Below are 22,955 nucleotides of genomic sequence, written 5' to 3'. Positions count from 1 at the left end.
CGGTAATTATTGTTTTTAGAGCTCCGGAGGGGCAACAAAACCTTCCGATAATTATTGTTTTTAGAGCCTCGGAGGGGAAACAAAACCTTGCCGACTATCATTGTTTTTAGAGCACCGTAGGGGCAACAAAACCTTACGGTAATTATTGTTTTTAGAGCTCCGGAGGGGCAACAAAACCTTGCCCACTCTTATTGTTTTTAGAGCTCCGTAGGGGCAACAAAACCTTCCGGTAATTATTGTTTTTAGAGCTCCGGAGGGGCAATAAAACCTTGCCGACTATTATTGTTTTTAAAGCTCCGGAGGGGCAACAAAACCTTGCCGACTATTATTGTTTTTAGAGCTCCGTAGGGGCAACAAAACCTTGCCGACTATCATTGTATTTAGAGCTCCGGAGGGGCAACAAAACCTTCCGGTAATTATTGTTTTTAGAGCTCCGGAGGGGCAACAAAACCTTCCGATAATTACTGTTTTTAGAGCTCCGTAGGGGCAACAAAACCTTGCCGACTTTCATTGTATTTAGAGCTCCGGAGGGGCAACAAAACCTTCCGGTAATTATTGTTTTTAGAGCTCCGGAGGGGCAACAAAACCTTCCGGTAATTATTGTTTTTAGAGCTCCGGAGGGGCAACAAAACCTTGCCGACTATAATTGTTTTTAGAGCTCCGGAGGGGCAACAAAACCTTCCGGTAATTATTGTTTTTAGAGCTCCGGAGGGGCAACAAAACCTTGCCGATAAATATTGTTTTTAGAGCTCCGGAGGGGCAACAAAACCTTGCCGACTATTATTGTTTTTAGAGCTCCGTAGGGGCAACAAAACCTTGCCGATTATTATTGTTTTTAGAGCTCCAGAGGGGCACAAAACCTTGCCGATTATTGTTTTTAGAGGTCCGTAGGGGCAACTAAACCTTGCCGATAATTATTGTTTTTAGAGCTCCGGAGGGGCAACAAAACCTTCCGATAATTGTTTTTAGAGCCTCGGAGGGGCAACAAAACCTTGCCGATAAATATTGTTTTTAGAGCTCCGGAGGAGCAACAAAACCTTGCCCACTATTATTGATTTTTAGAGCTCCGTAGGGGTAACAAAACCTTCCGGTAATTATTGTTTTTAGAGCTCCGGAGGGGCAACAAAACCTTCCGGTAATTATTGTTTTTAGAGCCTCGGAGGGGCAACAAAACCTTGCCGACTATCATTGTTTTTAGAGCTCCGGAGGGGCAACAAAACCTTCCGGTAATTATTGTTTTTAGAGCTCCGTAGGGGCAACAAAACCTTCCGATAATTATTGTTTTTAGAGCTCCGTAGGGGCAACAAAACCTTCCGGTAATTATTGTTTTTAGAGCTCCGGAGGGGCAACAAAACCTTCCGGTAATTATTGTTTTTAGAGCTCCGGAGGGGCAACAGAACCTTCCGATAATTATTGTTTTTAGAGGCTCGGAGGGGCAACAAAACCATGCCGACTATCATTGTTTTTAGAGCTCCGGAGGGGCAACAAAACCTTCCGGTAATTATTGTTTTTAGACCTCCGGAGGGGCAACAAAACCTTCCGATAATTATTGTTTTTAGAGCCTCGGAGGGGCAACAAAACCTTGTCGACTATCATTGTTTTTAGAGCTCCGGAGGGGCAACAAAACCTTCCGGTAATTATTGTTTTTAGAGCTCCGGAGGGGCAACAAAACCTTGCAGATAAATATTGTTTTTAGAGCTCCGGAGGGGCAACAAAACCTTGCCGACTATTATTGTTTTTAGAGCTCCGGAGGGGCAACAAAACCTTCCGATAATTATTGTTTTTAGAGCCTCGGAGGGGCAACAAAACCTTGCCGACTATCATTGTTTTTAGAGCTCCGGAGGGGCAACAAAACCTTCCGGTAATGATTGTTTTTAGAGCTCCGGAGGGGCAACAAAACCTTGCAGATAAATATTGTTTTTAGAGCTCCGGAGGGGCAACAAAACCTTGCCGACTATTATTGTTTTTAGAGCTCCGGAGGGGCAACAAAACCTTGCCGACTATCATTGTTTTTAGAGCTCCGGAGGGGCAACAAAACCTTCCGGTAATTATTGTTTTTAGAGCTCCGGAGGGGCAACAAAACCTTGCCGACTATCATTGTTTTTAGAGCTCCGGAGGGGCAACAAAACCTTGCCGACTATCATTGTTTTTAGAGCTCCGTATGGGCAACAAAACCTTTTTGAACATTACAAGTCGGGTTGGCTTACGATGACTATAATGTCGGCAAAACTTTTGTGGATTAAAATATTGTGGCCGTAAACGGTTTGATTTTGAAAAGGGCATTCCGGCCAGTGAGAGGGGCATGGCGGCAAATTGCCGATTGCCGGTGGGTAATTCGAGCCCTGTACTTAGCACCAAATAAAACACAAAGTAACTTAAAAAACATCTTACCAGTATTATTGAGCAGTAATGAAAAGGAGCAGTTTTCCTGACTTGAATTGAGGTTTTTGCCGTATACTGCCTAGCTGCCCACTGACCATGCTATGCATATGGTCAGTTACAAGATAAATGGTTTGGTGCTATAATTAGTGAAATAAACTAACTGATAGGGATTACGATGGAGACAATGCAGGGGAACCACTCCTACAGAAATTTGAGAACATTATATAGGGGGACAAATAAATCGAAAAACTGTATGTAACCATTCAAAACTTGCTATTTTTTTTCAATTTTGACCTTGACCTTGACTTAATGCAAAGCCCTGAGTTCTGGCGTACTCAAAAGTATTTCCAAATGAATTGGCATCCCCAAGTCAGTTTGAAATGACACCTAAAACGTTTTTCTGGACTATTTGGTTCAAGAGTTATGCATGTTTGTACAATTATTAGACCATGAAGCGAACTGGCGGCCATTTTCTATTTGACCTCTCAGGGTCATCAGAGGTCAAATCAAAATGTGAAAAAAAACTAAGTGAAATGGATTAAGGTGGGGGACTATGCAGGGGAACCATTCCTAAAGAAATTTGAGAACACAGGGGAGAACAAATGACAAATAAATGGGAAAACTTTTTGTAACCATTCAAAACTTGCTTTGTTTTAGTCAATTTTGACCTTGACCTTGACCTAAATGCTAAGCTCTGAGTTCTTGCGATCTCAAAAGTATTACCAAATGAATTGGCATCCCCAAGTTAGTTGGAAATGACACCTTAAACGTTTTTTGGGACTATGTGGTTCAAAAGTTAAACCATTCCTAAAGAAATTTGAGAACACAGGGGAGAAAAAATGACAAATAAATGGGAAAACTTTTTGTAACCATTCAAAACATGCTTTGTTTTAGTCAATTTTGACCTTGACCTTGACCTAAATGCTAAGCTCTGAGTTCTTGCGATCTCAAAAGTATTACCAAATGAATTGGCATCCCCAATTTAGTTGGAAATGACACCTTAAACGTTTTTCTGGACTATTTGGTTCAAAAGTTACCGCGTTTGTACATTAGACCATGCGGACTGGCGGCCATTTTGGATTTGACCTTTTAGGGTCATTAGAGGTCAAAACAAAATGTGAAATAAACTACCTGAAAAGGATTAAGGTGGAGGACTATGCAGGGGAACCATTCCTAAAGAAATTTGAGAACAAATGACAAATCTCATTTGTAACCATTCAAAACTTGCTATTTTAAGTCAATTTTGACCTTGACCTTGACCTAAATGCAAAACCCTGACTTCAGGCGATCTCAAAAGTATTACCAAATGAATTGGCATCCCCAAGTTAGTTGGAAATGACACCTTAAACGTTTTTCTGGACTATTTGGTTCAAAAGTTAAGCGTGTTTGTACATTAGACCATACGGACTGGCGGCCATTTTGGATTTGACCTCTCAGGGTCATCAGAGGTCAAATCTGACTTCCCTCCACATCTGAAAATAAATCTTATGGTCTAAACTAACTGTGCTAGAAGTTTCATGCTTTTATCAAAAAGTGCACAATTTTCATTATATTGGGAGCTTATCCGCTGTACTACTTGAGTTCTGGTAAAAAAAGAAAATGAATTCTCACAGAATCTAACGAAACTAACACTGAATGTTCAAGATTACAAATAAATGTCATGTGCCAAACAATTTTGGAAGAAAATGTATACTGGCCGAGTAATGAGCATAGAAAGATAAGGAAATCGGGGTAGTACTGGCCCCGACACCATGTGCGTTGTCCCATATACATCTTCCTGTGTAAGTGATTGTTACTTTACCAAGACTCTGCCAAATTTATGATGATTTTGATGACTATACAATGTAGAACCTTGCATTACACCCCATTACTTGCATGCTATATGATCAACTTTTCTGATCCATTCCACACTTTTTCTTTCAAAATGCAATCGCATTACCAGTACTCAAGTTTATCTTTAAAGATAAAGACCAGTTATGGTCATGCGATTGCATTGTGAAAGAATCGTTGTGGAATCGATCAGAAAAGGTTGATCATCTAGCATACAAGTATGTACTGCAAGGTTCTGGAATCATCAAAATGATAAGAAATTTGGCCCAGTCTTAGTAAAGGTACAAGGACCGTACACAGAAAGATGTATATGGGACTATGTACACATGCACGACATGTGCGTTTATCTCTCACAGGCCAATAGATAAACTAATTTACCAAATATATCAATGAGTAGGCAGTTTTCCGGCAAAATTTTTATCATCGTGTATTTAGTCAAAACATATTCTTTCACATGATTGGTAATAAGAGCTTCCATTTCATTTTTTTAAATTGGGGCGTTTCCATTACTGGTTTTTACCTTTAAGAATTCCCTGCTAATAACTTCCTGCAAGGCACCCAACAAAAATAATGAATGATTTCTAAATTACCTTGACAACTGCATTCCAAAATGGATGCATAACATAGACAGCTACAGGTGATGTATCCCTGCTGCTATACTGTGAAACAGAGAGGAAAAAAAATGTTAAACACAAATATGCAAGCACAGTAATAATATTTGACATTTTAAAAAATATTTAAGTTAATCATTTCATTGTGTTTCTTTTTATTAACTGATTTAATTCTAATAGTAGTAGTAGTAGTAGTTCAGGCTCCCACCATAGACGCCTTCAAAACCAGGCTTGATCGTTGCTGGAAGGAACAATGCATATCTCTCAATACTCGAACTAATTTTTTCAATTTCTTTGCTCCTGGGACATTGTACATGGTACATTGTCCAGTCAAGATACAACCTCTTGCCCCTCTGCCTCCCTTGCATATAATGAGAATTATTATTAAAGAGTATGAGTGCAAGAAGATAGACCAAGAAGATAGACCTGGAAGCTCGACTGCTGTCTCAGCATTCTTCCAGTATTTGCAGTAAAGGTAAAGGTAAAGGTAATAAACGCCTGATCTGCAAGGCTACGTAAAAAGTAGTTTCAATTTTATTTATTTCAATTTGTAAAATGACATTTCTATTCCTTTAAAATTTTAAACAACTGATGTGAAAGACTAGTCAACGCACCCTTTTGAGAAAAGCAGGCTTTTCTTGAATGGGTGCGTTGAACTCACCACACCGCACCGTAATGCACCCTTTCGATGTAAGCCTAGACCTACTGATGGTGGGTTGCGGGCGGACGCCTGTGACATGAAGTTATCTACCTTTAATTCTGAGACATTACGGTAGATAACTTCACACAGGCGCGTGCCAGCCAGCAACCCAGCATCGGTATGCACTTGTATTCTGTAGTGGTTTACCGTGAAATATGAGAAAATGTGTATAGGCCTACTAATATCATTGTTTTTCCGAAAAATACTCCAAAAATAACAAGAAAATTGACACAAAACAGGTAATAATTAGTTTAATAAACATAACAACTTTTAACTCATGATATAGGGATGTTACAAAAAAATTAAATCTCAGAATTCAAGCTCTTGCTTTATGCCATTAGACAGAGCTTAATAAGACCTTTTATTTGATGCCTCATTCATCGTAATTAATAGCCCCAGTAATAAGAAAGTTATGCCAATTTTAAATGCCCGGAAATCATGTATTTAATTGCTTTGTTTTCCTTTGTTTTTAAACCAAAAGTTGTGATCTCAAATGTGACCGAAAGATTCTATTTCATTACATAAAATTACCCCAAAATGCATGTATTGTAAATACACAAAAAACCCTAATCGGGCCGTCATTTTTGCATGACATTTTCATATTCCTCCTAAAAAAAAACATATTTCTAATCGATAGATTTTGCTGAAATTTCACCAAAAGCAAATTCACATGTTAACCAATCATCCTAGATACTTTTTTTCAAATCCTGTAGGTGGGATCAGGGTACAGAATGGCACTAAACACGGCTCATGTGAAACAGTGCAGCAAAACAACCTGCCGAAAACATAAATCATAAAAAGTTTAGTATGAAATGAAAGATAACAATGTCATTCTTCTCATCCAATAGAAATCATGAAACAAAAATCTAATCAGCCCATCGAAAGATCACATTTACGTAGGTCTAGGCTATCCAAATTGGTCTCCAATAGTGCATAACACTACAGCCCCATGGCAGAAACCTTTATGGCGAAAGCACACACATTGTAACATACCTACATGATATTTATTTGGACATTTCATGAATATTTACTTCATTTTGGGTATGTTTTAGTAGGGTATCTCCACGCCGGAGTAATGGGTCAAATTTTGGACAGCCAATTTGTACTTCTAAGTTCTAGATTTTACTCATGTTCAATGACGAATGAGCCAACAACATTAACGATGCAAATATTGCAATAAAGAAAGAGGTGCACGCGCAGCTCAGCTTACCTTGTATTTATCAAATCCGTTGATATGGTCTTTGTTTAGATACTTGACAGCCATTCTGATTTATTCCGTTAATATCACTGATATGTACTAAATATTCTTGAAGATAGATGTGTATTACAGTTTTCCATGCAGACATTTAGCAGTCCAGTTCCGAGCTAAGCTAGCTAGACCCTACTTAGGTTTGTCGCACAAACGGTTCGCACAAACAAAGTTCGCGTGTCGAGTCGTCACGAAACCTCTTGTCAAAACTGTCCAAAGTCTAAATCGCACCTCGTTCTTCTCGTTCTGTGTAGGGGAGGGGGAGGGGGAGGGGGAGGGGGAGGGGGAGGGGCGGTGCCCGTGCAGCCTTTCAAGAGCAATGATCGGGGTGTGACTAGGAGAGGCAGGGGCGGCAATTTCAACACTTGCAAGCGGGAAATGGGGGTGATATACTTCTACTTCTACGACGATACTCAGCAGGATCCATAAGTCAGGATGTATAGTGCTGTAGGGTAATATATCCCACCAGTCTGTAGGGTAATATATCCCACCAGTCTGTCCCTCGAAAAAGACAATTTCACAATAATTCACACAGTGAGTCACTGTAGCTTCTGTCTTCCAAACGACACTGTAGCTTCTGTCTTCCAAACGACTGTAGCTTCTGTCTTCCAAACGACGCCCCTACAGATTAAGCACCGTATTTTGTATAGGGGGCACAGAGACAGAGACGGAAAGTCATCAATAACAGTAAAGATTCGGACTTAAGCCTTAAATTAGCACATTTCCAATGATCACGCAGGAAAATGAAATCCGTATGATGTATGAATTTAATGGAGGTAATCAGTAGGCAGTGTTGAAACAATATGAAATTTGAGCGATTTTTTAATGATTTTAAAAATATGGGGTGGGCAATCCTTGCTACTCGGGCGTCTAACGTGTCTGTAGACACTAATTTATAAACATGTTATAAATTGACACGGCACGGCGCATTATTATAACGTCCTTTTGGACGGCATTAACTGGCCTGCATTTGTCACTCTAAACCCAGGAGAGAAATGGCCATCCGGGGACCTGGTGGGTTGATAAAAGCCTTGTGTTATAATTGCCATATTGCCCTCACGGTGAGCATAATGTAGGAATTGCCTCCAGCGAGATCTACAATGTAGTTTCTGTAATAGTTATTTATATAACAAACTTTGGTTCTATGATCTTGGTTTATAAGATGATGACGTGGATCCTAATCAAATGATTGGTTGAAAGCGTACACGTGACCAGGCATTTATTTTGCCTAACGCGTAATCGCGGGTAATTTGGGTAATGACCGGTCATTAGCCAATGGCAATGACCGGTCATTATCAAAATCATGTTAGATAACATCATTTTATAAAACAAATAAAACATAATCTTATAAAACAAATAATAAACATCATTTGTTCGGGCATTAGTAAAATTACCCACACTTGGTACCTTCAAAACAGTCCAAACGCGACTGTTCCATGCATAGGTACCTCGTGTGGGTAATTCTTACTAATGCCCTCACTGATGTGTATTATTTGTATATTAATTACCGATAAGCGATAACACCTGCAAATAAAAACCCGAAGAAATTGTTTAGCAAACATGTTTAGGTATGGTGCGATTTTGTTTATTTGCTCAACGCGCCAAATGACTCTGAATTAGAGAACACAATAGTTTTTCAGCAAGTATATATTTTTGTTCTTTCCCCGTTCTGCATGGTGGCAACTGGGTCAACTTGGCACTTTCCCCATCAAACAGGCGCAGATCCAAGGGGCGGGGGGGGGGGGGGCACGGGGCCACCCCACCTGGCTAAAAAACAGGTTTAAAAAAAGATGGTATCGTCAGTATTTTTTTTACCTTTTTTACCCAAAATATGAAAATGCCCCCCCCCCCCGGCAAAAAAAAGAAGAAGTGAAAACTTTTTTTGTTGTTGCTCAAGGGGAGTGGGTGGGTGCTGAGATTTTTAAAAAAATAGGATTGTTCACTCTCCTCCCCCCCCCCCCCTCCCCTTTATTCGCGGCTGAAAATTTTCTCACGAATTGGGAGAAAAAAAGAAAAAAAAGTGCTCCTTAGCCCTCCCCAGGGGCGGCGATTTCTTTACATGACGGGGGGGGGGACGAAATGCGAGGGGCCAGAATCTGTATACCAACGGAGTGCAGATTTTCTACAATATTTACCTACATACATTTTGAGGGATATTATTCGGGGGGGGGGTACTCACATATAAAGACAAACGGGGGTGTGTCGCTCTATTGGGTCACTTTTCACAGGAAATCCCTAAACATCTGACCCATTTTTAACCAAAATATTACAAATTACCCTTAATACCAAATCTGAGCCCCACCCCCGTTACCCTTACCTTAACCGATATTATGCGAGGGAGCCTACAGCGACCGAGCATGATTTTTGCATTTTTATTAGTCTAAACGCTGCACTTTTGGGCCCTCCGGAGCCCCTGCCCCTCCCCTTATTCGCCGCTAAATATTTTCTCAAGATTGGGTCCCTCCCCCCCCCCCTTTGCCGCCGGCTGAATCCGCCCCTGCCTTTTAAATGCTCTATATTTCCTTTGATTTAACCTAAATTTATTCTTGAATGATAGCTATAGGCCTATAATCTTCAAAAATATAATATTAATTGTTCGAGTTTGTTTTGGCCGAGTTGTGTAGCTCTTGCACACGTGAAAATCAATCGTGCGATTTGAGTAGTTTTTTTTTCATAACATTTGAGTAAATTATGTTTTGTCATACTGTATTTTCACGAGTAACGATAATGAATTGGTATCCAATATTGTTTTAAACTGATACAAACAGATTATTCAAAAGTATTTGATGCATAAAATATTAAAAAGAAAATTTTACAAATATGATATATTTTTAATTTATATTCAGAGGAATAGGAAAAGACTAGGTTGGACAACGCCTACGTGAAAGGCGTGGAAAGCCGCACCCACCCACCCACTCGCTTGCTTGCTGATGTTGACGCCGATCTCTAGCGACCTGCATTGAAGATCACACGTATTAGGTTTCGGCTTGTTAGTTTGGTGGTAATCATCTGAGCTGAGATCGTGAAGTGGTAAGAATTTAATTTCGCAACTTTCTTTTCATGTTTCCATGTTAGTAATTCTTCAGTTTGGCAGGGTGCACTGGTAGAACTTCAAAAGATAGACATCTAAGCTATAAAGTAGAGGTCTATAGTACTACTACTACTAGAACATAGATAGAAGTTTTTTTGTGTGTGTGTGGGGAAGGGGGGGGGGGGGGGGTTGAATGAAGTCAAAGCTAGCTAGCTGGCTAACTTGGGACTTAGACTTAGGTATATATATATAGACCTGACTAGTGATTAAGAATCGAACGAGAAGTGATTGATCTAAAAAACAAGAAAAATTTAAATTTAATGATCAAATGTCAAATGACAAAAATATGCACGGTTCAGATACCAAAGACCAGGCCTTAAATTTCAATATTTTTAGGGCAAGGCCACTTTTCTGTAGGGCACATTCCTATATTACAGCACAAATAGGAAGAATTGGAAAGGGCACAAAAAATCTCCTAGGCCAATGAGAGGGGCATTGAGGCCAATCAAAGGGGCATCCACGGCCATGGCCTTGGTGGCCTTGGATTAATTTAAGCCCTGAAAGACCTTGGATAAACAAGAAATTTATTGGAATTTGCTTCTGTAAAACTCTCAGTATGTATGTCTTCATCAGCTCAAGATTGCCAAATAGCCTTTCTGATTTGGGGAAATAAGCCCAAAGTTACAAATCGCGTCCTCATCAGCTCGAGACTCGACCTCGAAACTCGAGCTCGAGAAATTAGCTCGAGATATTTTGCTCAGCGTCCGCGCATAGTGCGAGTCTTCAGGCTGGTGAAGACGCACCAGACAAATAGCGGGATATTTTGCAAACTAGCCCAAGATATCTTGGGATGATTATCTCGACCAAATATTCCGCTAATTGCAACGTACTGCGGGCTGATGAAGACGCAAATTAGCTGGATAATATGCAATCAGGATAATTAAAATAGCAGGTTATTTGGCAATCTCGAGCTGATGAGGAAAGGCCTTCGGTGCTACGGTGAAAGAGAAAGAGAAAGAGAAAGGGCTCCAAACCATGGAATGGAAAAACAAGAACCTTGAGAATGCCTATATGACCCCTAGTGTGACTATGAAATTGCTTCAGCTGTACTACTGTATTTAAAAATTCAAAATTCTTCATCTTATTCTTGTATTTATTTTTTTCTATGAAATTCAGGAATTATGCTTTTACATCATTTACAATGTACCTTCAATCCAACTTTCTTTGAAATGTGATTTTTCTTGTAGTAATGCTTCATTTCATCTTCTTTATTTTCCTCAGATTTTTACACTCTCCACCTTGGTAACAGTACCCATAGTCAGAATGGCTGGTAAAGGAGGGTAAGTTCCTACTTTTAGAATGAATGTTTATGTGCTTACATACTCAAAGAGTAGGACCACATTCTCACTCACTTTGTTGGACTTGTCTACGCTAAAAGTAAAATCAATCAACTGGACCACTCCAGATCAAGTTACAGTTCATTTGCCTCCACACTCATTAAAAATTCTCCCCTGATAAGACCTGTGATGCCATAACAAGAACCGTTCCAGTTGCTAGCACAGGTCAATGTTTGTACTGCTGACCTGATGTTCAAGTCATGGTTTTGTTTTGTTTTGTTTCCCTCACAAAATGACTACCGGGTATTTATTTTCCTCATTTAATGTTCTGTTTTCATCTTTACTGTATTATAGTCTTTTGTTTTCCTCCCCTTGGAAAAAAAAAATTCTCATGATATTCCTTAGCATGTTTTTATCTTATCCTTTTGATTCTTCTTTTAAAAAATCATCCATTGCATTATTCTTTGTAATTTCTGTTAAATTATTTTCTTTTTACATGTTATCCATTAATTCATGTTATTTCTTGTTTTTCTTTCCTTCTTTTCTTTTCTTTTCTTCTCCTTTTATTATGTTATTCTTAAATTTTCTATAAAGGCTATCCTTTGTTTTCCTCCTTTCACCTTCTCTTTATCTTAGTCCTTCTATTTATCTTAGTCCTTCTATAATCTTCTCTTTTTATTTTTCCTTTTGTTATTCTTTGTCGTTGTTTTTTTAAAATTTTCTATCATTTACTTTCTATTTTTCCTTAAGTCTTTTTTCTAAGATGGATAGGATGTTGACAGAATGCAAATGGAAAATTCTTCTTGTTTAAAAAAAAGAAACATTTCTCATATTCCTGTGTTTCGCATTCCAGCGAACACAACAAAACATAATGAAATCTGAAAATTATGCCTGCAGAAATATCACTGATTTAGCAGTGTAAATGTCAACTCTTGAAAGATTGATGAATGATTCTGTTGTTTCGTCACATGCAGGTGACACTATGAACATGACGGAAAAAGAAAGAGGACAAAATATACAGTTCCTCAATCTACCCTCAACAATTGCTGTGGTAGACAAAGGAACATCCCTTCACTGCTATTATGTAAAAATGTGTAGAACAGGTGAATATGCATGTGACACCTGTTCTACACATTTTTACATAATAGCAGCAATTGTTTAGGGTAGAATGAGGAACTGTATATTTTGTCCTCTTACTTTGTCTGTCATGTTCATAGTGTAAGGGAAGGGTTGCGCATGTGCACTCCTCACCAAAACATCGAAATGAGCAAACACCAGCAGTTTTTATTGGTTTTTTCCAGTAGTGTGCATGACAGTAAAAAAAAAAATGGATGAATTTTCAAAATGCTGTTTGGGCTGTGTAAATGGGCCTTCTGTCGTTAATTCATTCATTCTTCCTTTTATCTTTGCTAGATTCAACCCTGATCGTGAGCTGTCTGAGATCTGTAACAAGCTATGGGGTCTGGATGAGAACCGGCTGGAACCGGATAAAGACTACAAAATGAATCTTCAACGTTACACTCATTACCATAACAAGGGCGAGGTCGATCAAGCCAAGGACCCCCTCTTTACCTTCGTCACCGAAGAAGCATTACAAAAACCAACCTTCAAAGGTAAACTATCTCTCAAAGATTGTACCCCCGCTTTGCCTGGGTGACCCCAGAAGCATTACAAAAACCAACCTTAAAAGGTAAACTATCTCTCAAAGATTGTACCCCCTCTTTGCCTTGGTGACCCCAGAAGCATTACAAAAACCAACCTTCAAAGGTAAACTTGTCTCTCAAAGATGAAATCGAGTTCTAGGCCCTGTTTTATGAGACTTCTTATCAATAACAAGTGCTAACATTATATGACAAAATACCAATGATGGTTTTGCAAGTATTATATCAAACAAATGCAATCTTGTTTAAACAACACCCCCCTCCCCCCATGGCCCAAACAGTATTATTATAATCATCCAGTGCAGTAATAATCCATGTAAATGTGTTTGTTTGTAGCTTTTGTTGCCTTGTTAGACAACTATGCAACAGAGACGGGAGTAGCAGAAGAAGTAACAGCCCAAGAGATCAAGGAGAACCAGATGTTTATTGATCGCATCATGGAAACTGAGGTGAGGTCTTTAACCCTTTGAATATTGCTCATTATATTTTATGTAAATGAGACCTGTCATGTTATGTTGAATGGGTTATAAATTTAATATCAGAAAGATATATTTTAAAGTTATTCTTAATCTGAAAGCCCAACTCTTATATCTCTTTATTCCTCTTGTTCCTCTAAAAATAAGTGTATAAAGTAGGCCTTTAAGTTGGGGCTTTGATCGGATCGGAAGATCGAAGCGACACCCTCGCACCTTTGATCGGTACATATATAAATTGTTTTTGTTTAATGCCGAAAAAAAAGGAATAGCTGGGATTATTTTATCTAATACAGTCAAACCTGCTTTATTGACCACCTGTCTACAAAGGCCACATTTGTTGTTTCCCTTCAAAATGGTTTCTCATTGAATAATTTTGTACTAAAGAAACCTGTCTACAAAGACCACCTATCTACAAAGGCCACTTGTTGTGTTTCCTTTGGGTGGTCGCTATAGACAGGTTTGACTGTATTATCAACCGGCCTGAAAATTACTTGATTTATTTATTTTTCCCAATGTTTTTTTTCTTCTTGATTTTTTCTTCTCTTTTTCCCCCGGATTTTCTCTATTCTTCCCGATTTTCGCTATTTTTCCAAATTTTCTTACTCAAAAGGGGGAATATTGTAAGATGCCATTTTTTCCCCCGAGTCCTCTTCTCTTTTTTTTTTTTACTCAAGGGGGGGGGGGGGGGGGAATTTAGTGCTCACTGTCACCCCTGTATCAATTTCAAAGTCTTGAAAAGGCACTAAATATCAACAAACATGGTCTGCAACAACTCTAAATGACAAAATAATCCCAGCTTTGCATTTTTTTAAAGCATGTGATAGCCCAAAACTTGAAAATTTTCGGCATTAAAAAAATATTGATCGACGATCGAAATTTATGATTCGATTTCACCTGATCGGCGAACAATCAACCCCGATCCAATGATCGGTTACAGGGTTAGTATATAGGCATGTTAAATGCTCTGTATTTCCTCATTTTTCCCTCTGATATTCCATAAATCTTGCCATGGAAGTTTGGCAGGTATGTTGATAGCACTTTATAGAAATCCAAATTTTCTGATTGTTCTCCCCCATTAGGTAATGCGGTATGCACACAAACAGCTCTCAGAGAAGGGTAAGGTACCGCCAGACGTCAGAGGGTTCAAGCACTCCCTCTATGACCTCTGGTTCAAACTCTACAGAAGAACAAGGGGCATGGAGTGAGTTTACAGATCAGTTAATTTAATTACTTATTATTCCTAAGTTTCATTTGAGGTGTTCACACTTGTACAAGCATTGCTTTTTAGTGGACCCCTCTGTTTCCAACATGTATTTCTTAAATTTGTTTTAAATGCTTATAATTGATTTGTAATGTTCTGTTGGAAACATGAATAAATTTGAAATTTGAATTTTATTCTCTCTCACAAGAAACTAATTCTCAATCTTGTGAAATTAAAGGCCGTCTGTACTGTTTTGGCTAGCTAGGAAGGATTAGACCACCTAGGGTGGTTATCTCATCAACTCAGCTCTCAATTAACATAAGAAAAAGAGGATCATGGGTGACCAATGGTCACTGATTGGCATTGTTTTTTATATAGAGAGAGCAAGTAGCAACCAGTAGTACAGTGAGGCTTTAAGGCTCCTATTCTGTTTTGTGATCACATAATGTGTATTTGTCATTGTACACTTCTTTGTTATGTATAATTCTGCTGTGACGTGATCTTTGTTTATTATTGTTCAACCAATGGAAGAAGAATTTCTGTCATATGATAGATGAATCAATCTATTAAATTCAATTCAATTGAACAGAAATGTATATATCCTCTGTATAAATCAAGCAAATGGGTTGGGGGTAACTTGTGCATATATATACATTCACTTCATTACTACAATATATACATATATATATACAGCACTACAGCACTACATCCTCAGTACTACATCCTTAGCACATCCTCAGCACTACATCCTTAGCACTACATCCTTAGCACTACATCCTTAGCACATCCTCAGCACTACATCCTTAGCACTACATCCTCAGCACTACATCCTTAGCACATCCTCAGCACTACATCCTTAGCACTACATCCTTAGCACATCCTCAGCACTACATCCTGACTTATGGATCCTGCTGAGTATCGTCGTAGAAGTAAAAGTAGAAGTATATATATATATATATATATATATATATATATATATATATATATATATATATATATATATATATATATATATTACACTGTACTACTATATGTTGCTACTATTTTTTGTTTACAACCGATTTATGTTTGTAGGAGAGGTGAGGCTGATTCTTCTGGGTTTGAGCATGTGTTTGTTGGTGAGACCAAAGGAGGCACGGATGTGATTGGGTTCCATAATTGGATCCAGTTCTACCTACAGGAGAAGAGAGGCCATGTAGACTACAAGGGATGGATCCCTCCAAGAACCAGAGTAGGTCAAAATTAGAGATATTTTGAAAAAGGAAGATGGCGCCTTTCTAGAAAATAACACACGAGCCTCTCTTTAGCAAAGTTTTGATCCAACAGGACTTTTGAAGGCCTTTTCAGCTCTGATTTTACTGCTCTTTGATTTAGTGTTTCCTAATGCCGGACAAGAGATTAAACTCCCCGTCCAAAAACGGTGGATCGATCGAGAAAAAGCAAAGAAAGTTGCCCGTTGATTGTCAGCGATCCAACGCCATGTCTCCGCCAGCCGGCCCCGGCAGCTCCCGGGTGAGTGACGCGGCCGCTGCAGCCCCTGTTTGGTTCATAGAATATGAAAGGCGTTTGGATTCAAAGTTTGATGACCTGCATAAGAGACTGGATTTTCATGAAGCTGCTTGTGAAGAAAAGTTCCAACATCTGGAAAAGGAATTGGCTGCAGCTTTTGATAAGATTGACGACCTTGAGAATAGATCTCGAAGAAACAATCTAATCTTTTTCAACTTCCCTGAAGGTGAGGAGCCTGATTCTGCCAGTGGATGCAGTGAGTTGATTTCATCTTTTTTGGCCTCTATTGACAAGAATCTTGAGCATGTTCAGATCGAGAGGGCTCACCGCACGCCGCCAGGTCCACCATCATCTCGTGGACATCCCCAGAATGGCAGCCAGTACAAGCCGAAGGATCGTCCAATTCATGTTTGCTTCAGTTCGTTTCAAGATCGAGTGAGGGTCCGGAAGGCATGTGTTGCTGCGTTCAAGGAGGGGTTCAAGTACAAAGAGAGATCAAAGTTGTTTGTTGCAGAGGATTTCAGTCATCGCGTTCAGGCTCGCCGTAAAGCTCTCCTGCCTGAGTTAAAGATGTTGCAGCAACAAGGAAAGCGAGCATTCTTTGTATACCCTGCGACAATTAAGTATGTCCAAGATCACCAGCTGAAGGTTCACAAGCCAGGTGTTTGAATTGCAACTGTAGTACACCATAAAAACACTGTGATTATCATAGTGGCTGTCTCGTACAAACCGTCTGACTTTCACAGAAAACTTTTATATTTTACAAGATAACATGCCTTGAACTTAACGCGTTTTAACTTGCTGGACACCAGATTAGTTTAGTGATGTCGGTCTTTTTAAACATATTTTGTTCACTTAAACTTTTTTAGGAATTCTCGGGGTGCCCTGGAGGTGCCTTGTTTTTGGTTACCCACGATTCACCATTGGGGATAATAGTTTTTATTGTTCTTATCCTTGTTGGTACTGGTTCATTATGATTAATTATGAGGCTCTAAGGTTTTCTCATTCTTGCCTCATACCGTTGGCTGCCTTTCCAGTTTGTTTTGTTTTTGGTGGGTGTTTGTGCGTATGCTTTTTTCACTGAGTGTGTGGTGTGTGCCCTTTTCCCAGGGGTCCTTTATCATGAATCAAATTGTGTACATTTTTAGGATATTACTTGTTTTGTCAACTCACTGTTGCTACTCTAGGTTTTTACTGTTATATGATGTTACAGATTAATACTTTTAACTGCAGAGGTCTGCATGACAATTTTAAAAGAAAGAAAGTTTTTAATTTTTTAAGAGAATTTGGGTATGATATAATCTTTCTTCAGGAAACCCACTCTAGGATAGATGATGAGAAGCTGTGGCGTACTCAGTGGGGAGGGGAGGCAGTTTTTGGCAGCTATTGTTCCAATAGCCGAGGTGTGGCTATTTTGTTTAAAGCTTCTTTGAAAATATCAGTCTTATCTTTTCACCTGGATCCTGAGGGAAGATATATTATCCTCCATGTTAATGTTAATGATGTACACTTTATTCTTGTCAACTTATATGGTCCTAACAAAGACTCACCAGATTTTTTTGTTAATGTTTTTGCTAAGTTAGATGAAATAGGTAACTCTCATGTTATTTTAGCAGGAGATTTGAATATTGCGGTAGGCCCTTTAGATTATGAGGGTTCTAATGCAACCCACTCTAATGCTCGTGCCAAAATTGCTTTTAATATGTATGTAGAAGAACTAAGTCTTGTAGATGTATGGAGAAGAGATCATACTCATGATAAGAATTTTACACGCCATCAGAAAATTCCATTTGTTTCCTCCAGGTTAGACTATATTTTTATTTCTAGTGATTTGTTGAATTGCGTAAAGAAATCTAAAATTGTGACTGGTATTTGTTCTGATCATTGTATGGTAACACTAGCACTGTCACTAAATGATTCACCTCGGGGCAAGGGATACTGGAAACTGAACACTGCACATTTGAAACATTCAGAATTTTGCAATTTCATTAAAGACAAAATTAAGGAATTTAAGGAATTTCATGCTGAATGTGATCTAAATCCACATATTATTTGGGATGCATTCAAATGCACAATGGCTGGTCATTGTATGGAGTATTGCAGTAGAAAGAAAAAAGAAAAGAATTTGACTAAGAATAATTTACTAAAGAGTATATCCTTACTTAAAGAAAAAATTGGTTCATTGAAAAAGGATAATAGTTCAAATGGAGAACTGCAAGAATTATATAGCAAATTAGAAGTTGAAGAAGCACAGTTGAATGAACTTCTGGATACTGAAACTGCTGGCTCTATAGTAAGGTCTAGATTAAAATGGGCTGAACACGGAGAAAAAAGCTCTAAATACTTCTGCAATTTAGAAAAACGGTCCTATGAAAGAAAAACTATACGCCAACTGAAGGCGAACAATGAGCAAATCATCACTGATCCTAAAAGAGTACTTCAGGAAATTCATTCGTTTTATAAAGCTTTATACTCTTCAGAGGTATCTCTTGAGGATAGGGACACTATCAAGGATTTTATCGCCCCTTTGAATATACCTACCTTATCAGATGATTCAATTTCTGCTCTAAACAGACCTTTAACCAAAAATGAACTTTGGACTACTTTAAAGAATATGGGAACAAATAAGAGTCCAGGACTAGATGGCCTTCCTTGTGAATTTTATTTAACCTTTTTCAATGATATCATAGATTTATTACTCCACTCTTATAATTATTCCTTTCAAGAAGGAATTTTATCACAATCTCAAAGAAGTGGAATAATCACGCTTCTTCCAAAAAAGGGTAAGGATCCATTGTTAGTGAAGAATTATCGCCCTATCTCTCTACTGAATGTTGACTATAAATTATTAGCCAAAGTTATGAGCTCCCGTTTGAAGTCTTGTATAAATTCTTTGATACATACAGATCAACAAGGGTTTATGAAGGGACGCAACATTGGGGCCAATATTCGGGTTATAATTGATTTAATTGAATATACAGACTATATGAATGAGCCAGCTACAATTATTTTGTTAGATTTTGAGAAAGCGTTTGATAGAATAGAACATGATTATTTATTTTCAGTCTTGGACTATTTTAATTTTGGAGACAATTTTATAAGATGGATAAGGACTTTTTACAATGATAGAACTAGTTGTGTGTTAAACAATGGTTTTATGTCCAATCCGGTTGCAATTAAAAGAGGAATATTCCAGGGGTGCCCAATATCCCCTCTTTTATTTATACTAGCTATTGAAATTCTGGCTATTTCAGTACGACACAATCCGGGGATAAAGGGAATTTCAGTTGGCAACTTTGAACAGAAGATAAGTCTTTTTGCAGATGACACAACTTGTTTTTTGAATGGGGAAACAGTTTCCTTTAAACATTTATTTGAAACGTTGACTCAGTTTGCAAAATTTTCAGGTTGTCGCATTAATTTAAGTAAGTCAGATGCAATTCATATAGGAAAGCTGAAAGGCAGTACAGTTATTCCACAAGATGCATTAGGGTTGAATTGGAAATCAAAAACGTTTAAGGCTTTAGGAGTGGTTTTCTCATTGAACACAAAAATGCTTTACGAACTGAATTTTGTTCCCAGACTTGTCATTATAGAACAGATTTTAAATTGTTGGCGGCATAGAAGCCTATCCTTGTTGGGCAAAATTGCTGTTGTAAAGTCGCTTTTACTCCCCCAAATGTTATTTTTGTTTTCAGTATTATGTATTGACCTGCCAAACTCTTTCTTTAAAAGATTAAATGGTTTGCTTTTTAAATTCATTTGGAGCAATGGCAATGACAGAGTTAAGAGAGATATATTATGCAATGATTATGAAGAAGGGGGTCTAAGGATGATTAATCCTTTAGTTTTTGCACAAGCGCAGAAAGTTTTGTGGATGGCTAAACTATTAGACGATAAATATGAAAGTTGTTGGAAAACAATAGAAATATATATTCTTTCTACCTTTTGTGATGACCATCTTGCCCTTTTTAAGGCAGATGCCCCTGATTCGGTTTTGGCAAAACTTAAAAATTGCCAGTTAACAGCGTCTATTAAGACATGGTATTTATATAGGCAAGAGATGAAAAGAGAACTAGGTTTATGTCAGTTTCATTTACAAGATTTTATTTGGTGGAATAGAAATGTAAGATTGCAGTATAGAACACATTTTTTCTATCCAGTTTGGTATGAAAGGGGTATTCATTCCATTTTTCAATTACATAATGGTTTTGGTAATCCCAAAACATTTGAAGACCTCGTAATTGAGTTTGACATTCCTATTAGAGACCAAAAAAAATATGACTCCCTCATGAATGGCATATTTTTGGAGTGGTTTGATAATTCTCTTAATGTGGATGAGAATATATTTAATCAAATTTTTAAAGATCTATTAAGTCAAAAGAAAATGTCTAAGTATACATATAATATTTTGCTGAAGAAATATAGTTGTACTAATGCCAAAAGGGAGAGTAAATGGGAGGAACTATTTGGCCATCAACCCAAAGAGAAGGATTGGTCGATTATTCATACGAGTAACTTTTGTTGCACGATTGAGACTCAGTTAAGGAGTTTTTATTTCAAAATTTTCCATAATGCTATTGGTTTTAATGCATTTTTGTTCAAGATTGGGAGAAAGGAGTCTGCTAATTGTTATTTTTGTTCAGATTTTCCAGAAACTTTAGATCACTTGTTTTGTGACTGTAGGAGAGTTGTACCACTGTGGGAAAAATTGGTGGATAAGATTAACACTGGCACTGATCACAGTTATAATCTGACTTTGTCAAAATTTAATTTTTTGTTTGGGATACAGTCAAGGGACAAATACGCCTCTTGTATAAATTTTCTCTGTTTATGTTTAAAATATTATATTTACTCATGTAGGTTTCAGGGAAAAGAACTTATTTTCGAAGCATTTGTTTCAATGGTAAAGTTCAAACAAAAAATAGAATATAAAATTGCCCAAAAGAAAAATAAGTTACAAGTCCATTTTAAGAAATGGTCTATCAAGTTTAACTGAAATTTAGGAGTAGTCTTGCAAAGCTCTGTTGTCATTAACATCTTCATTGACTTTTTGAAATGTAAACTTGCCCTCTGGGAAAGTATGTGAGTGTGTGTGTGTGTGTGTGTGTGTATGTTTATGGGTGCATGAGTGCGTGCCTGTTTTGTAGTTTTAAGATGATATTATATTTTATATTGCTGCTTTTACTCTGTTAATTTTTCAAAAATAACAATAAAAACAGAAAAAAAAAAAAAAAAAAAAAATTAGAGATATTTTAATAATAATAATAATAATAGAGTATTTGTAATGCGCTAACTCCACATGACTAATGTGTTCGAGGCGCATGGAGAAGAAAAACTATAAGTACACAAAATACACACAAAAATGAACAACAACAATGTGAAAACAAATCTTAATCTACTGGAAAGCCGCTTTGAACAAATGAGTTTTGAGGGCATGTTTAAAGCAATGTTCACTTGAAATATAACAAATATGTTGTGGCAATTGATTCCATAGGTGAGGTCCAGCGTGTGCAAATGACCGATCCCCCTTCCAATTACCCTTACAATTGCAAAAGTCTGCAAAACCCACTCACTACCAATGAACATACATTCATTACGATATAGCCATGTGTCGATAATACACAGTAGGTCTAAATTATAGATATTTTACCCTTCTACTTGCAAAAGTCTGTAAAACCCACCCACTACCAATGAAGCTACATTCATTACTAGGCATGTGTCGATAATCCCTCCTTATTGTCATGAGGAAAAGACCACATCAATTTGTTTGGCATATTATTAGAAGAGAAGGCACAGAAAACAGGATACTGACTGGAAAATTGAGGGGTAAGAGAAGCAGAGGGAGACAGTGAATCAAATACATGGATAAGTTCATTGGGCTGACTGGTAAGAGAAGCAAGGTTGCAATACAAAGAAACAGAGATAGAAGTAGATGGAAAGTTTTGATTGCCAATGTCTAGATAAGGCACCTAGCAAGCGAGCAAGGGATGCCAGGACATTGTGTCACGAAACATCACAAGTACAAGTTTGTTGATATCCCATTGAGACAAGTCTTTATTCAAATACTGCGTTTCATTTATGTTGGCTAGTTTCATAAAATGATGATCAGTTTTCAGGCTCTCTTGTCTCTCTGTTTCATGCCTTGTGTTGTATTGAACATAAAGGGCTCATAAATTTTGATTAGAACTTGTCATGCTATTTTATTAAAATCAACTGGCATCCCCAAAAAAATCTTTTTTGAATGTTGAATAGGTAACTAGTTATTTTCTTTGTGAACAAAAATGATTATAAAGCTAAAAATGTACATACATTCCACAAACATGATAATGCACTTTAACACTGAAAACTATGAGGTGACAACCTTCAGTATGTCTTTATTCAAAGGTATACTTTGAGGGGTCAGTGACACAAAGACGTAACTCCATTTTGGCCATTTTGAGAATAAGTGGTTTATGTGTCACTGAGCACTTGGGCCTTAAGGAGTTAAGTCTATTTTTCACTAGCCATTGACTTCAATGGGGTGTTGGGTGGAGTTAGGTCTTTGTATTTCCTGGAAAGCCCACATTTCTCTGAACATTTTGATATCAGATACTCATTTTGGCAAGATATGGAGTTATATCTTGTGTCACTGAACCCTCGACTTGAACTTTGTTGCTCTAATCATCTTCTTTTTCTTTGTGACCAGGGAAAGAAGCGAGTGGCTGACAACACATCTCAGCTGGTTACCCTGCAGTTCAAGTGGAAGGATACAGTCAAGCCACTAGGTAGCTCCTTCATTGGAACCAGTCCAGAGTTTGAGATAGCGCTGTACACCATTCTGTACCACCTGGGAAAGAATGGACCCAACCAGCTTGAGATTGAAGATTACGATGTAGAGATCGTTGTGCACTTCATGGGTAATAAGCTGGGTAGCTCGTATCCTGTAGCCCTGGCCCAGGCCTAGAAGGGCAGAATCCCCCCCCCCC

At 38.0% G+C, this 22,955-nt stretch overlaps 2 protein-coding genes across 3 annotated transcripts in view; one reads left to right on the top strand and one right to left on the bottom strand.

Annotated features, from left to right (window-relative positions):
- LOC583967 (ethanolaminephosphotransferase 1) overlaps positions 1 to 6,913 on the bottom strand; it is a 26,297-nt gene extending 19,384 nt beyond the window's left edge. For both annotated transcript variants that reach the window (XR_004063829.1, XM_030983450.1), the window contains exons 1-2: positions 6,734 to 6,913; positions 4,803 to 4,871 (exon numbers count right to left, since the gene is read on the bottom strand). Coding sequence is in view for 1 of the 2 variants with exons in the window: in XM_030983450.1 (XP_030839310.1) it covers positions 4,803 to 4,871; positions 6,734 to 6,787 (123 nt within the window). In the remaining variant the exon portion in view is untranslated. The remainder of the gene's footprint in view (positions 1 to 4,802; positions 4,872 to 6,733) is intronic.
- On the top strand, positions 2,878 to 22,955 carry LOC583987 (poly(U)-specific endoribonuclease-A). The gene is made up of 8 exons (XM_030983451.1): positions 2,878 to 2,882; positions 9,792 to 9,802; positions 11,085 to 11,143; positions 12,554 to 12,753; positions 13,138 to 13,250; positions 14,357 to 14,478; positions 15,553 to 15,709; positions 22,676 to 22,955. The coding sequence occupies exons 3-8, from the start codon at positions 11,127 to 11,129 to the stop codon at positions 22,931 to 22,933; spliced, it is 867 nt and encodes a 288-aa protein (XP_030839311.1). The 5' UTR covers positions 2,878 to 2,882; positions 9,792 to 9,802; positions 11,085 to 11,126; the 3' UTR covers positions 22,934 to 22,955.

The sequence above is a fragment of the Strongylocentrotus purpuratus genome, unplaced genomic scaffold, assembly GCF_000002235.5.
Source record: "Strongylocentrotus purpuratus isolate Spur 01 unplaced genomic scaffold, Spur_5.0 spur5_scaffold_13, whole genome shotgun sequence".
NCBI lineage: Eukaryota > Metazoa > Echinodermata > Echinoidea > Camarodonta > Strongylocentrotidae > Strongylocentrotus > Strongylocentrotus purpuratus.
The sequence above is the reverse complement of the archived record's forward strand: the minus strand, read 5'-3'. Positions and strand labels throughout refer to the sequence as shown.